This window comes from Sinocyclocheilus anshuiensis, unplaced genomic scaffold, assembly GCF_001515605.1.
Source record: "Sinocyclocheilus anshuiensis isolate Anshui unplaced genomic scaffold, SAMN03320099.WGS_v1.1 scaffold252, whole genome shotgun sequence".
Lineage (NCBI taxonomy): Eukaryota > Metazoa > Chordata > Actinopteri > Cypriniformes > Cyprinidae > Sinocyclocheilus > Sinocyclocheilus anshuiensis.
This window is the reverse complement of record NW_015554095.1, coordinates 7311-23146: the sequence shown is the minus strand read 5'-3', so window position 1 is coordinate 23146 and position 15836 is coordinate 7311. Positions and strand designations below refer to the sequence as shown.

The window sequence follows — 15836 nt, the reverse complement described above, 5'->3', positions numbered from 1 at the left end:
TCTGTCTGTCTGTCTGTCTGTCTGTACGCAGCCTATTTCTTCCTGGACTCATTCAGACATTCCCATAATGAAAGTCACAGGCATCATCCACTTATGGCCATGATTGCAATTAACCAAACCTCCACAGCAGCGTCTCTTCCATGGCTGAACGGCCTTGTCATCAACATCATTAAAGCTCCGTGTGTGTAGTGCGCGACCCCAATAATAACATGCTCTGTGATCTGACCACTGTGAAAATTACATGAGAATTAGTTTCCACTGGCCACATTTAAAGAAAAAGTGCATCCACTGTGTGCGTATTTTTTGCTGCTTTTTCTATTAAAAGGTTGAGTCACAGTTTGAGGTTTTACTATTTTATTTTTTTCTCAAAGGCCACTTTGTCAATATTAGAAGTGTATTTTAGTTTTACTCCTATTTGTAATACTTTAAATTAACTGGGGTCAGCATTTTTTTTTTTTTTGGGAAGAAGTTAGTACTTTAAGCAAATTAAATTGAGTTAGTACTTTAAGCAAATTAAATTGATAAAAAGTAAAAGTAATGATATGTATAATGATTTCTATTTCAAATAATTGCACAACTGTTTTTATCACAGATAGTAAGAAATATTCTTAAGCACCAAATCAGCATATTTAAATGATTTCTGAAGGATCATGTGACACTGAAGACTGGAGTAATGACTGCTGAAAATTCTGCTTTGGCATCACAGGAATAAGTTACATTTTAAAATATATTAAAATATTTTTTAAAATATTAAAATATTTAGTTTTAAATTGTAATATTTCACATATTTTTCTGTCATCTCACTTAATGTTAATCATTTAAAACATCAATAGTTAAATAAAACCGTTTTAGCAGATCTTTAAAATTAATATTCATTTTCATAATGTACATAATGTTGTGATGCTTACTAATTCACTTGTAGCATTTAAATAGCAGTTTTTTTTTTGTATTTTATTTTTAATTTATAAAAAAAAGTGGTATGATTTTAATATTGACCATCTTTTGGCCATTACATGAAAACAATTATTAGCTTATCAGTATCAATCAGAATTTTAATATCTGTGAATCCCTAGCCAATTCACACTGTACTGACAGACTTAAACTTTGCCTCATACCCTTTCAAATAATTGTTTAATTTTCACAAGTACGCTTGTACAATAGGTGCACTGGTAAACAAAAAGTTGTAATTTGAAATTGTATTCCTTTTATATTTGTATGTTTGAAATTGTCTTTTCATGTATATATTCAGTAAGCGATCTCTCCTCTTCTTTCAGTGCTGAAGCTGCTCAAGATGGCCGTGGGAATGCGAGCTCTGCTAGACACTGTGATGCAGGCCCTGCCTCAGGTACTGCACCAAACTTTTGTCTGTCTCCTTCATAAAGTTCTGCTCTCCACTCATCCAGTGTATCCTGCGCAGCAAGAGAGTGTATTCCGGGCCCCGTTCGCCATTCTTCTGGGGCCCCTCTGCTCTCCACAGGCCTCATTTACATAGTCAATCTACCATGATTATAAAAAAAAGTGGTATGATTTTAATATTGACCATCTTTTGGCCATTACATGAAAACAATTATTAGCTTATCAGTATCAATCAGAATTTTAATATCTGTGAATCCCTAGCCAATTCACACTGTACTGACAGACTTAAACTTTGCCTCATACCCTTTCAAATAATTGTTTAATTTTCACAAGTACGCTTGTACAATAGGTGCACTGGTAAACAAAAAGTTGTAATTTGAAATTGTATTCCTTTTATATTTGTATGTTTGAAATTGTCTTTTCATGTATATATTCAGTAAGCGATCTCTCCTCTTCTTTCAGTGCTGAAGCTGCTCAAGATGGCCGTGGGAATGCGAGCTCTGCTAGACACTGTGATGCAGGCCCTGCCTCAGGTACTGCACCAAACTTTTGTCTGTCTCCTTCATAAAGTTCTGCTCTCCACTCATCCAGTGTATCCTGCGCAGCAAGAGAGTGTATTCCGGGCCCCGTTCGCCATTCTTCTGGGGCCCCTCTGCTCTCCACAGGCCTCATTTACATAGTCAATCTGCCATGAAGAGGCCACAGCAGTGCAGATTGGCTCTGATGGGCTGCTTGGAGAATAGCAGAAATGACAGAAGCCAGAGAAGAAAATCTCCAGCGTGCGCATTCTTTGATAGCATCAGGCTCCACCGCCGCCTGCAGGGTTTTTGATTTGGAAACATGCCGCACCACAGGACACACTATTAATTCCAGTCTCTCCTTTAGCACTCCTCATATATGCACTTAGATAATCAGACATGTAATTCTACTTTAACTAATTGTCACTAATTGGATTAGATCATGTTTAGCCGTCACCTGATCTCAGCATCACCTCCTAACGCCCTTTCACTCTGGCACTGTGACTTTTACACAGTTTGTTCTTTTGTATTAAAGTTGCTTTTTGTGGTTCTGGGCTATTGATCTACTCTTCCGCAATTTGTGAGAGGTGATCCGTAACAGTGTTCTGAGATATCCTGCCAGATTGTGTCAGCTTGATGCCCGTGTCTTGAATCACTGTGAATCCAGCCAGTGAAGAGTGCACTTAAGAGAGATTAGGGTGGGAAAATAGCCAGACTTATAAAAAGAAATGTAAGGAAATTAATTATTATAATTTATCCAATATATTATGACATATGATCGTGGCATGAAAATGTCCTGCATACTGACCCAGGGCTGAATAGATTTCAGGTTTTCTAATTAGTATATGACGATTTTATTTTTGGGCTCCTGACACTTATTGATTGAAATCAAATTGGATCAAAAACAAGATGCCAGATTTGTCCTCTATGAACATGTCTGGAGCACATGCCTAACTACTGCTACAGTAAGCCACGACTTCGGCATAGTTTGAGTTTTAAGTTTACAAACCTGGCAAGCTCTAATCAGGTGGAACACAGCTGTCATCTTCTCACTTCATGACTCTTTCTTATTGGCTCCTCACAGGTGGCATTTCTAGGTCTGCCCTGTCAGTTTCCTTTGTGCTCCATGACAAACTCTCCTGGCTTTCTCTCCCTCACTCTCTCTTTCTACAGGTGGGGAATCTGGGTCTCCTCTTCATGTTGCTCTTCTTCATCTTCGCTGCTCTGGGAGTAGAGCTGTTTGGTGACCTGAGTAAGCATAACAAACACACATACATAAGGACCATTTTTGCTCATGGTCTAATTCACTCAGGCGCAAACACTCCTTCTTACACACACTCACACACACACACACACACACACACACACACACACACACACACCTATGCACGCCTCAGGATCTTCCCATCTAGGTTTTATTTACACTGAAATGTAAATTACTTGCATTCCCTAGGGAGTGCGTGACACTACTGCTTGGAGTCCAAAAACTAAAAAGTGGAAATATGCTATATTGAAAATATTAAGTTAACTTTAACTAAACCCAGAGTTAAGAAGCCAAAATAACTTTGAGTGTCCCAAATAAAAGTCTTTCAAGTATTTTTACCGGTTTTTTCTATATAAGTATCACAACAAAACTAATATACTACATTACACGCTATTATAGGCCAGACGTAAATGCAACACTCAGTTTTATACTGTATGTTATGGGCTTCATCACTCTATTCATCAAGGGGTCCTAAAAACTAATTTCATTCATTTATTTATTCCGTTTATGACGTTGATTACTCCACTGATGTCGTAACCCTCTAATCCTCTGATGCTACATAATTATGTTTTAAATAGTTTGATTTATTACTGTTTATTTGTTTTAAATTGCTGTGAGATCACTTTCACATATTTTAGAAAGTTTTCCATCCTTGTCTGTAAGGGCAAACCATAAATATGGTATCTGCAGGAGATTTTCTCTAAAATACGTGGCAGGATATTTGGCACCGGTTTACTGAATACAGCCTGTCGTGATTCATTGCAGCTCAGCACAATACCAGGGTTGATGTCATTTCCATTTCCAATCAGCTGACTCAAGATAAAAATAGAGACTTCATAATTCATATCCAGCTTTACAATGCTGTCCAAGTTCAATATATGGAGTCTGCTGGCTGAACTGAGATTGACTGTCTGCAGGCAAACTTTTTTCTGTTTCTTCCCAAATAAGGATAAGTCAGGACTGGTCGATTAGCAGTCCACCAACTATATCGATCAGTGAGATTATTTTAGATAGATTTAAATGTTGGTCTATATACATATGTTGTGAGACTGCATAAAATGTGTAGTATTTATTTTTTCCAACATGCTATTGGAAAATGCTATTTCATCAATAAATATATGGTAATTCAATTCATATAATTTGACACTTTGAATGTACATTTTGAACTTATTTCTTCTCGAGTTTCTAAAATTAAAATCAGGTCTCACCTTATATCGAATAACCTTAATAAACTGGTCTGGACTGCCAATAGTTTCTGCTTATGGTGATTTTGGAAAGTGCAGTTTGTACATACATTGAAGTGCATGGTACCATCATGCCAAGATCAAGAGAGCTGCCTAAGCTCCTCAGAATGAAGGTTGTTGTGATTTAAGAGTTTGGAAAAAGATTTAAAGCCATTTTCAATATGTTAAATGTCAATTATTTTGTAGTACGTAATATAATCCACAAATGGAGAAAGTTTCAGAGTGCTTGCAATCTGTCTACATCTATATGCTCACATCAATCTTCAAAATATATATATATTTTTTTTTTTTGGCATCTGTGGTTCTATGAAGAACCTTTAACATCCATTGAACCTTTTCATTGTACAAAAGTTTCTTTATAGTCGATAAAGGTTCTATAAAAGTATTCCAATTTTATTTTATTTAAGAAAACAATGGTTGTTTTAAGAACTGATCACTGAAAGGTTCTTTGGGGAACCTAAAATTGTGTTGCTGTGATCCCAATTTTGGAATATTTACTGTATATCTGAAAGTGTGTGTTAAAAATGAACCAACTTTTCATTAAGTGGATAATTAAATTAAATTTTCACTTTTTCACAGCACTGAAAATATGCAGATTTGCACATTCCCAGACCATGTACCTCAGACTATGACATTTTGTTTCTGTCACAGTATGTGATGAGCTGCACCCCTGTGAAGGTCTTGGCCGTTATGCCACGTTCAAAAATTTTGGCATGGCTTTCCTCCTGTTGTTCCGTGTATCCACCGGGGACAACTGGAATGGCATTATGAAGGTGGGACAGTGAAATTCATGGTGAATTTCAATGATCCACATGGTTTTATTTTAAATGCTTTGCACTTTTGCAACCTATTCACCTCTCATTTTTACTCTCTGTGGCTGTGCTTCCACGTTGCAGGACACGCTCAGAGACTGCTCCCAAGACACGGGCATCTGCTACAACACGGTGGTGTCCCCCATTTACTTTGTGTCCTTTGTACTGACGGCCCAGTTTGTGCTGGTCAATGTGGTGATTGCTGTGCTCATGAAGCACCTGGAGGAAAGCAACAAAGAGGCTAAGGAGGAGGCTGAGCTAGAAGCTGAGATGGAGCTGGAGTTGGAGGCTGTGGGTGGAGATGGAGGAATATCCCGAGGACACATGCCACCTCTGGGACATAGTGATGTAGGTGGACCAGGGGGGTCGCCTTGGATCTCAAGAGACTCTCGAGACATGTCGGGACCTCTTTACCCCACAGACAGCCCACCTGCAGACATACGCAGGGACTCTGAAGATCACATAAAGACAGATCCTGATCCTCCTCATAATTTGGATCCGCCATTAGAGGTGAGTGGGTGTAAGGTCAGTGGTGTGTACCTTCAATGGTGTCGTTTCCAGGCTCAACACGTGAGCCAGACTATACGCTAACTGGTTTAAGCTGCTTATGACCACATCAGGCCAGCTAGAAACCAGCCACTATCTTAAGCAGGTTTCAGCAGGGGTGTCCAGCTTGCTTTCATTTTGCTGAAACTTTTGAATAGAATGCTGCGGAGATTACGTATTTTTGTAGGCCAAAACTTGGGAACTAAGTTAACATTTTTTTAAATGGGTTTTTGCCTGAAATAAGGTCTGTGGTTTAGCACAAGATTAAGATATTGTCATGTTATATTCTGTGACATAAAATACATCAGTAAATACCCCCTTGTAAACTTGGAAAAGGCAGTTGCTAACAAGTGGCTAAATATGGAACAAACATCATCACACTGAACAAGTAAACTCATCACTCAGGTTTTCACAGCTTTGTTTATAATCACTTTTGCAAACTATTCTTACATAAACTTTCAGTTTTTTTTTTTAATTATTATTAAATAAAGACTGAACGAGTTGTCAGAAGATTAGTGATGGTGTGACCATGGTGTAGTTTGTTTATAGCTTTTATAGCTTTTTTTTTTCTTTTCACTTCTGGCGATTGTATGTAGGTTTGAAAATTCATAAAAATTATGTTTATTTGTGAAGGTTATCATGATGAACAAAACATGTACAAATCATAAACCTTTTTTGGTCACAGAGCTTATTTTCTGCAATAATCCTTAAGCCAGTAGAAAATTCTTTCTGGTTTTTGTCAAGGGAACCAGGGTGATGCTAACTTCTGCGTTGGCCTACAAAAATACATCATCACTGCAGCACTCTATTATCTAAATCCAATATACTGCTAGACAACATACCATATGCTTCCATAGATGTCTGAACTCATATACGACACTGATGCACATTAAAAGAATGTTTCTGGTTCAATTAGATGTAAGCATCTGCTGTATGCTTTCCATTACCACTGAAAATTATTTTGTCCTTAAAACAAACACAATTCTTGTTTACAGCAGTGCACTTGCAGAGGAAGTCGATAGAGCAAGACCTTCCAGAGGGTATAAAAGCAAAAAAAATAAAAAAAAATAGTTGGTTAATGCATTTGTTTCAGTGCATTCATATGTAAATTTGTCTAAACAAAATGTGAGTTATTTGATATGCAAGTTGTTTTTTAGCAGTGGGACTACTGAGATTTTGGTTCTGCATTACCAATCTAATTCCTGTGGATTTGTCTCTATGTGAAAAGTCCCTTTTTGGAATTATTGCACGTATCCTCTGAAAATTGCAGGGTTTACTGGCTTTATATGGTCATGAGAGGAACTCTGCATAGAAGAAGATGGTAAACAATTTTGTTACTCTAGTTTGTTTATTTGTTACGTATAATGTTTAAGCCTTGTAGTCCTACGCACAACATTGTGTGCTTCAAAATTTATTTCGGTGCAACGCAGTGCCCCATTGACTTCTGTTCAAGTGCATAATTGTAAACATGATTTTTCTTTAAACATAGTAAAGTTATTTTCTTTGATAAACAACACCTCACACATTAAAAATGAATATTTAATTTCAAAATGTCATTATTTACTCATCTTGTATGTTGTTTTTAAACCTGTATGACTTGTCCTTCTGTGAAGAAAAAAAACTTCACTATTAACTAAGAGTATTCCCCTCACGAAATTTCTTATTTGCTGCTTATTGATCTTAAGTAAGGTAGTTGTGGTAGTAGTTAGTTATTGGGTAGGGTTAAGGGATCTAGAATATGGTCACGCAGAATAAGGCAATAATAAGCAGCCAATATGCTAGTAATATGCATGCTAATTAAGCAACTAGTTAACAGTGAAAAGTTCCTTACAATAGTTGTTACCAATATTCTGCAGAATGTCTTTTGTGTTTCGCACATGACGAGGGTGAGAAAATTATGTCAAAATTCTCATTTTTGGCTGAACCCTTGAACTTGTAATTCTGAACATTCTTTTAAAAACATGATATATGATATGAATATCTTTATTTTGCACAATATACAAAATATGCAGTATTTTTTTTTTTCCACATTGGTTATCATCAGTGTCCAACTAACAATTAACTGTTTATTAGTTCAAAAATCAATGCAGATTTAGTATTTGCCAGGGCTTTCAGATCATTATTAACATGCATTTAGGTTTACTAAAAAGGCATGTTTTAAAACATGGGACTGTTATTTTTAAAGTGGGGAAGTCCATCAGTTTCTGTTATTGTCATATGGAGATGTGACTGTTGTTTGCTCCTCATAAACTTAGTGGTCGGAGGTCAGACTGATGCCATGGGAAAGTAGTGATACAGACCTCTTCTTTTTTTAATGTAGGCTGGCTATTTCCAGAATACCGGCCATTTTTTTAAGTTAACAATGACATTTTCCCTCCAACTCTCTTCTGAAGTGTGGCCGTGTCTAAATGTTTTGCTCATCATCAGGGCAAATGTTCATAGAGCTCTAGTTCCCCCTTGTGGATGTCAGTGGTAGTATCAAACGTTTTTCTTGAGAGCAATGTATCTTTGTAAGTTCAGAGCCCAATACTACATCTGATCAGCACATAATGAATTGTACTACTGATTTAACTAAGAAATGCATCTTAGCTAAACTGGTTTAAACGATCAGTTCACTTAAAATGTCAAATTCTGTCATTTAATCACTGTCATGTTGTTGCAAACCTGTATGTCTTTATTCTGAGGAACAGAAGTCCATGGTTAAGATTGTCAACTTTTGTGTTCCATGGAAGAAAGACAGTCAATAACGTGGGTGACTAAATGACGACATCTTAATTTTTGGGTGAACTGTTCCTTTAAATTAATTCTGAGTAGCTTGTTTATCCTTTTGTAAATCTCTCTTCTGGTTGCTTGTGTTATAGTCTACAAACTTCTCTCCTTCCTTCATTTCTCCTCTGTTTTTTCTCTGTGTAATGTCATTCACGTTACCCCTGGTCATCTCCTCTGCCTCTATCTCTGTCTGTTCTCTTTCTCTCTCTTCGTCATTCATCCTGTCTGCCACATGCTGGGGCTTTTAGCGGAGGCCTATGTTTGACTCAGTTTCCCTGGTGATCCAGGGCTCATTGGAAGGAGAGCTCAGCCTCATGGACAACCTATCTGGCTCCATCTGCCACTACTACGCTCTGCCCCCCCTTCCTAGCAAGCACTTCACTGAGAAACAGGTCAATGGCATCCCCGTTTACCCAGCTTTGCCTTGTACCACACTCCTCTGCCTGTCTCCTTCCCTTCTTCTCTCCCTCCTTTTCTCTCTGGACCACTTAAACGTACATAATAGCACCGAAGCTTCACTGTTAGACTTTTTATTGTATTTTTGCGGTAACTTACTGGCAGCACTATTGTCAATAAGTTACTGTAACTACCCCTTTACAGTAGCTTATCGCAAGTTCATTTTACAGTATAATGCCCTTACCGCAATTTCATTTTACAGTAAAATATCCTTACCGCAACTTAATTTTACAGTATTATATTCTTATACAGTGGTGTGAAAAAGTGTTGGCCCCCTTCCTGATTTAACTAGCCTAGGGCACAGGTTTTCAAGCCCTGGGACAAAATGGGATGCTTTAAGGAAAATGATGATCGTTTCCGTCTATATGCGAATGCGTGTAAAGTACAAGCCTAGTTTACATTATAAATAATAGTTTAACATTCAAATACATTACGAATATGGAAACATTTGGATTTGTGCCGAATGAGACGTACGTGAGTAATAACCTCCAAATACATCTAGTCAAACCCGCGCTCGCTCCGTCCTCGTACACGCACACACGCACTGTCACGATCTAATGCACTATAAATGCCGGATTTTTAAAAACAAATACGCCTACCGCAACACAAAAATTCAAAATCTGACATTTTCCGGAACAGGATCCAGCAGGATCAAATTAAGTACTGGTCATAATACTCACATGATCATGTTTGATGTGAGCAACCGTGTGTTTTCCTGCAGCAGCGCTGATGGAAGCGGTTCACTCATCTATTCATTTTACAATCCTGCTACTAGCATTTTATTCAGACTAAATCCCCTTTAAATCGGGTGAGAAACGTTTTTTTTTTTTTTTTTAGTAACTTCTGCACATCTTGTCATGCCGGGCTGCAGCTGCATAGACGCATTTTGCAGCATTAAGGTTAACGATTAATCGATCGTTAATTTAAACGACGATCGATCATGGAAATGATAGAAAATTGACATCCCTAGTTTAAACAGTATTGCTTTTTTGCACATCCTTGTCAGGGAACTCCATTAATTGCCTAAATGTACGTACAATCACATTAAAAAGTAACTTTATGGTCCTTCAAACTTAAACCTTTTTTTTTTTTGGAGTGTTTTACTTTTTTAATAGTATGAAAGGCCTTTTTTAATGAGACCTTGCTTCTATTAACATACAAGAAGCCATAATAAAGAATGCATTTTCTTTCTTGAATTAATTGATTAGAATTTTACTTGAATATATATATTTTTTTCTTTGGTATATGCACTGGCGTAAATGTTTTATTTTCGAGAGAGAGAGCGCGCGACATATAGCCTACCCATCTCGCGCGCGCGCGCTCTCTCTCTCTCTCTCTCTCTGTTGTTTGGAGAGAGAGAGAGAGAGAGAGAGAGAGAGAGCACGCTCGTGCTATTTCAAATCCCGACACAAGCCTCAGTTTATATAACCTCTGCCAGGTTGTTGCGCGGGCTTTGCGCGCGAATAAAATTTAAATCTTGTGGGGTGTAAGCAAAGTTTATATATTTTATTTTTTAATCATTTTAAAAATGCATTTATTTCACCACACTTGTGCTTACCCAGACATTATATTGAGAATGCAGATTAATGTTTTTCATCTGCAGACCAATTTACAGTAGCACTACTGCTTTTGAGCAAGCAGTAAAGTACCGCAAATTCCCATATACAGTAAATTACTGTAAATGGCATTAAAATACCCATAATTCAGTGCATATTACAGTAGTTAACCGTAAAACATATATATGGTAGTTTACTGGGCTTTTTTGCGGTAAGTAACTGTAAAACTACAGCAAAGTCTAACAGTGTTCTGTGTGTCAGTTACAAAACCACCTCTGCACTCTGGGATTTCCAGCACTCTTTAGAAGGCAAGGACTTGGTTCTGCTCCAGTAAAATCCGTTTGTTGAAATCTACTTATTTCCTGATCCCATAAGAGTGACAAAGTTTTGCAAAATTGTGTGAACTTTGTGCCTCGTTCCAAAGATCATTAATACCCGAAAAAGTGATGGACTCATCAGGCTGAAGTCGAAGAGGTAATGTGTGGATCGATAAAGAGCTGGACCGCTGTTGAATTATGCAAGGAAATCTCCTTTGGTCTGTTTCACATTTAAATATTTCATTAAATTGCATTAGCATTGCAAAATGGAGGCTTCTAAAAGCTTTTTTTTTTTAATGTAATTGGAGAATCTGTAATCTGTCTTCATGGAAATAACTGGCGCTTTTATTTTGACGACTTTGCAAAAAGTTGTTCCAGCCCAAACTCTCAGGGACAATTAGACGATGCAGCATGCAGGATTTCACCTGCTGACGTTTGAGGATTTATGAAAGAGACTGCACATTATTTCTTTTTAAACGTAACCGAGTTTGACCTTTTGTTTCTGATCTAACTTTAATATCTGAGGACTGTTAAACTTCAGGATATCCATCATGGCTACTGAAGGAAGGTTATATGCATCCTGTCAGCTGACACTGGAGGGTGTTTCCATCAATTCTGAATTAAACAATTTGCTCTCTTTTAGTTCATGGGTGTTAGTTTGAATTGGAAGTTGAATTGGAATATGAATATGAAGAAATATAGTATTTAATTTAAAAGAAATTCAACCCAAATTGAATATTTATCTGTCTGTGTGTCTATTTATCTGATCTATAAACCTGCAAAACTTTTAAACAAAGCTTTGTCAAGCCAGCGTTAAAAGTTTGTCTTGACAAACTGTTCTTTCCTATTTAAAAATTGCAGATATATGAATTTATTTTAATTTTAACTCCTTCATTACATTGAGATTTGAATTGCAATTCTCCACCCTGTTTGCTACATCATTTCAGGGATTGGAATTTAAAATACTTTCTCAGTCCAAATTTGAATGGAGCACAACTCTGATTTCCACCCACTGAACTGCAATGAACTGACTTCACCACATTTAGCTGTATTAATTTACTTGCACTAACCTGTGTGATAGTTTGTGCGTGTCTTCTAACTATGCATGTGCTGTTTGCCCGTCTCACTCTTGGCTCGTCTCTTCTTCTTTAGATTCCTCTAGCCGAGATGGAGGCTCTGTCTCTGGCGTCGGAGAAATCCTGGTCCTTAGCTCTGATGGATGACTCTGTCCCAGATGATTTTAACCCCCTCTTACTAACCAGTCAGGAGTGCAATGTATTTAACAGTAGAGCAACATTAATTTTCCACCCCTGCCTCTCAGCCTTACACTGCTTCCAAAGACACCTGCCCTCTCCACCCTGCTTCAGTATTTGACCCTGAATACTTTAGCTCTAGATCTTTTGGCCCTATAATAGATTTCCTCAGTTCAATGTTTTAAATTAGTTACAGCACAGTTTTAGCTAAATGTTCTTCAGAGTGGCACCTTGAAGGTCCCCTTGGTTTCTTGTGGTACCTGACAAAGTTACAGAGTTACAGAGCTAAAAGTGTCAAATCGTAGTGACAATACTAACCTAACAACTAAATTTTACTGTAGCTGCTTTCAAATAAATGCAGGTTTTCCAGTGCTAAACAGTTTTTCTAGAAAGCATCAGCTGACAAAATTAATAGTATATCAGTGTACTTTTTGCTTACATATACTATAGTTCAAAAGTGTTTTTTTTTAAAGAAGTGTCTAATGCTCACCAAGGCTGCATTATTATTATTATTATTATACAAATACAAAAAGAACACAGTGAAATACAATTTATATAATAATTTATATAATAGTTGTTCTATTCTAATGTATTTTAAAATGTAATGTAAAATGTAATGTCTTCAGTGTCACATAATTGTTCAGAAATGTACATCACTGTAATATGCTGATTTGATGCTCATGTAACACTTATGATGTTAAAATCTTTCCTTCAGGATTATTTGATAAAAAGAAAATTCAAAAGAACATCATTTATTTTAAATACTGTACAGATCTTTACCATTATAATTGATAATCCTTGGATGAAGAAAAGTAATATCATCTTTAGAAAAATCAAACTGACCCCAAAGATTTGAATGGTAGTGTACATTAAATATAAATAAAATGGTCCCACTTTATATTAAGTGGCCCTAATACCTGTGTACTTACATAGTAACTGGGTGTGTACATAGTATGTAACCACAGTGTAAGTATACATTGGTACATAGTATCTACAGCTGTAATGTTTGTGTAATTACACACATGTAACAGCCCACTGAATGGTTTGTGTAAATACAAATGTGTAACAGGACATTGGTAACAACACTTTTTGGTAATGAAAGTACAAATGTGTAACAGGACTAACAACACTTTTTGGTAAATAAATTGTTACACTTTATATTAAGTAAACAATTCCTATGGATTTGATACAGAATTCAGCAAATAATATAATATAAAAATTATATAATATAATTAACCCTAACCCTAAGTTAGCTACTTGCTTGCAGTAGCTTGTAGTTTAACAAACTATTAGTACTTCAAGAGAGCAGTCTGACTGTAGTTTAGCTACTTTATAATAGGAGTAGCTTGTATATTGACAAACTAGTTTGCAAGCTTCCCTAACACTGGTGCATCCTCTCTACATGTGTAACCTAATTACGTACCTGCCGTGCCAGGGCTGTATGATTAATTTATACCAAAACTATGCCAGTAATCTGTTTTCTGACACTTGGTCTGATGAATTTGTAAAAGTAGAGCATCTTCATCATAATCACTTTATGCAGAGCTGAGAGGCGAGTGCGTTTGGAAGCTTTGGGGGTTTCTAACCGTCCGCTCCTCTCTTTCTCTTTCTCTCTTTCCCTCTCTCTGTACATTTCGCACCAGCCTGGTGTTTGTATGGTCCAGTCCAGTCCAGTAGAGTAGTATTTACTGCCTGTCAATCTGCTCTTTTCCTGTCTGGGTTCTGCAGCTATGTCCCCGTTCTTCCTCCCATACGTCTAAATGTCTCCATCTAGTCTCTTCATACACTTTAGATGTTCCTGTTTGCATCCTCAATCTATCTGTCTGCATATATCTACCTGTGTCTCTTTGTTTTTGTTTTATCTCTGTCTTATCTTTTGTGTATTAAAAGTGAAGTTTCTCCCTAGTACCATGCTTCTTGTAAGAATATAGGAGTGTGGTATGGGGTCGGCTTCTGCTGTCTGCCAGCTACAGTAGTACAGGCTCTGGGCGCAGCTTCTGAAGGGAGGAGGCTGATGGTTTCTGTCACCTCGCAACTGAATTCATATTCATTGTCTCAGAAATATGCCCATAGATCCATAAATAATTTACACATAGCATTTCTCAGATGAGTGAGATCTAGATCCAGCCTGTTTTCATTTTTCTGTTGTATTTATGTGGATGAAAAAAGGCAGAAAAATGTGCACTGAAATGTGCATAACTTCATAATGTCCATAAAGCAGGTTAAAAATAGCACCATAAATCTAAATGGGTATGTATATGTTACCCACAAAGACTGATTATAAACAATGCAGTGGAAATGGAGCAAATGTACTCAAAACACATTTAATCACAAATAATGATCAGAATATAATCGAGAAATATTAACAAAACAAATTAAATCTGTGTGTAAGATTATGTGGACTTGCATGAGTGTTATTTCAAGGAAAAATTCACCATAAATTAAAAAAAAGTCCAGTTGTTATTTAATAGTACTGTAATTACTATTGTTTACTAATCTCACCTCATTCCAATTTTTTTTTCCATAAAAATTAGAAATTCTGAAGAGTGTTACTTCAAAAAAGGACACAAAAACACCAAAAATGTATCATAAAGTTGGTTCTTGAGACTCATTTAACAGACCAAAATTTCCAAATGGAGTATGTCTTATTCAATCTGATTCATGAATCATTCAGTTTTGTGAACTGAATGAGACAATTCATTAAAAAGAAATTACAAAAAAATGATTGATAGCAAATATTCATACTTTCAGTCATCTGTAATTTAAATGTATATACAGTATACAATACATGGATATGAAAAAAATTCATAAAATGTGCATATTCATAAGAAATATGCATTTGCACTTACGCAACATGATTTATGAGAACATGTTTCTTGATCAGTCTCCTCCCTACGTTTAGTGCGCAGTAATGTTTGCCTTTCATTGTATGCTAACCAGTCCAGCTTCTATGTATTAGGTACAATGTGTGTGCGTGTGCGTCCATGTGTTCATAAGGGCCCCTGATGCTCCAAACACAAGTACCAGCTCTCACCTTGACTTGCATCTCTTTTAATGCCTCTCAGACCACAGCTCCAGCAGATCCCCCAGACCCCCAGCAGCCAGACGAGCCAACGGATGAGCACTTACTGTACGTGAAGAAGACCTCAGTGGGCCGTACACATTCTCTGCCCAATGACAGCTACATGTTCCTGCCGCTGCAGCCCAACTCAACCCACAGTACCCACACAACCTCACCTCAACTCGTTCAGACAGGTAGAACACTGCAATTTATTTCTGAATTTGTTTAAAATGCAGATGCAATATGAAATGTAATAGAAAAATGTCTCCTCACACAGGGTCTACAGGCTCTATCCAGTCTCAAACAGAAGAACCCACACTGCACTTGACTGTGCCCACTGATCTGTTCAGACCGATCAGTCCTCATAGCCTATCAGACTCAGAGAGCATCCCACGAATCCCCCCACCTCGACGGGCACACACTCTCTCACGAACCCTACGCAGACAGGTGAGCTCAGGTTCAGTCTTCTCAGTCCTTTCACTGCTTCCTTTGAAATGTGTTTTGCTTACAGAGACTATTTCTATTTTCACATGTTAATGCACTCTAGTTTTATTGATTGCACATAGTAGTAGCTCTGTTCCAAACCTTATTGAGCTGCCTTGATACATACAGTATTTTTATATATATTCAACTTGTGTACAAAAAAGTACACAAAAGTTTGGGGTCAGTAAGTTTTTTTTTTTT

The 15836-nt window shown here is 37.1% G+C and overlaps 1 protein-coding gene across 1 annotated transcript in view; it reads left to right on the top strand.

Moving 5' to 3' along the window:
- The window catches only part of LOC107669467 (voltage-dependent T-type calcium channel subunit alpha-1G), a 147408-nt gene that overhangs the window by 131179 nt on the left and 393 nt on the right, over positions 1–15836 (top strand). Inside the window, exons 28-35 of the mRNA XM_016461705.1 lie at positions 1275–1345; positions 3048–3126; positions 5034–5155; positions 5279–5704; positions 8758–8901; positions 11991–12113; positions 15157–15346; positions 15430–15599. Coding sequence (XP_016317191.1) covers positions 1275–1345; positions 3048–3126; positions 5034–5155; positions 5279–5704; positions 8758–8901; positions 11991–12113; positions 15157–15346; positions 15430–15599 — 1325 coding nt within the window. The remainder of the gene's footprint in view (positions 1–1274; positions 1346–3047; positions 3127–5033; positions 5156–5278; positions 5705–8757; positions 8902–11990; positions 12114–15156; positions 15347–15429; positions 15600–15836) is intronic.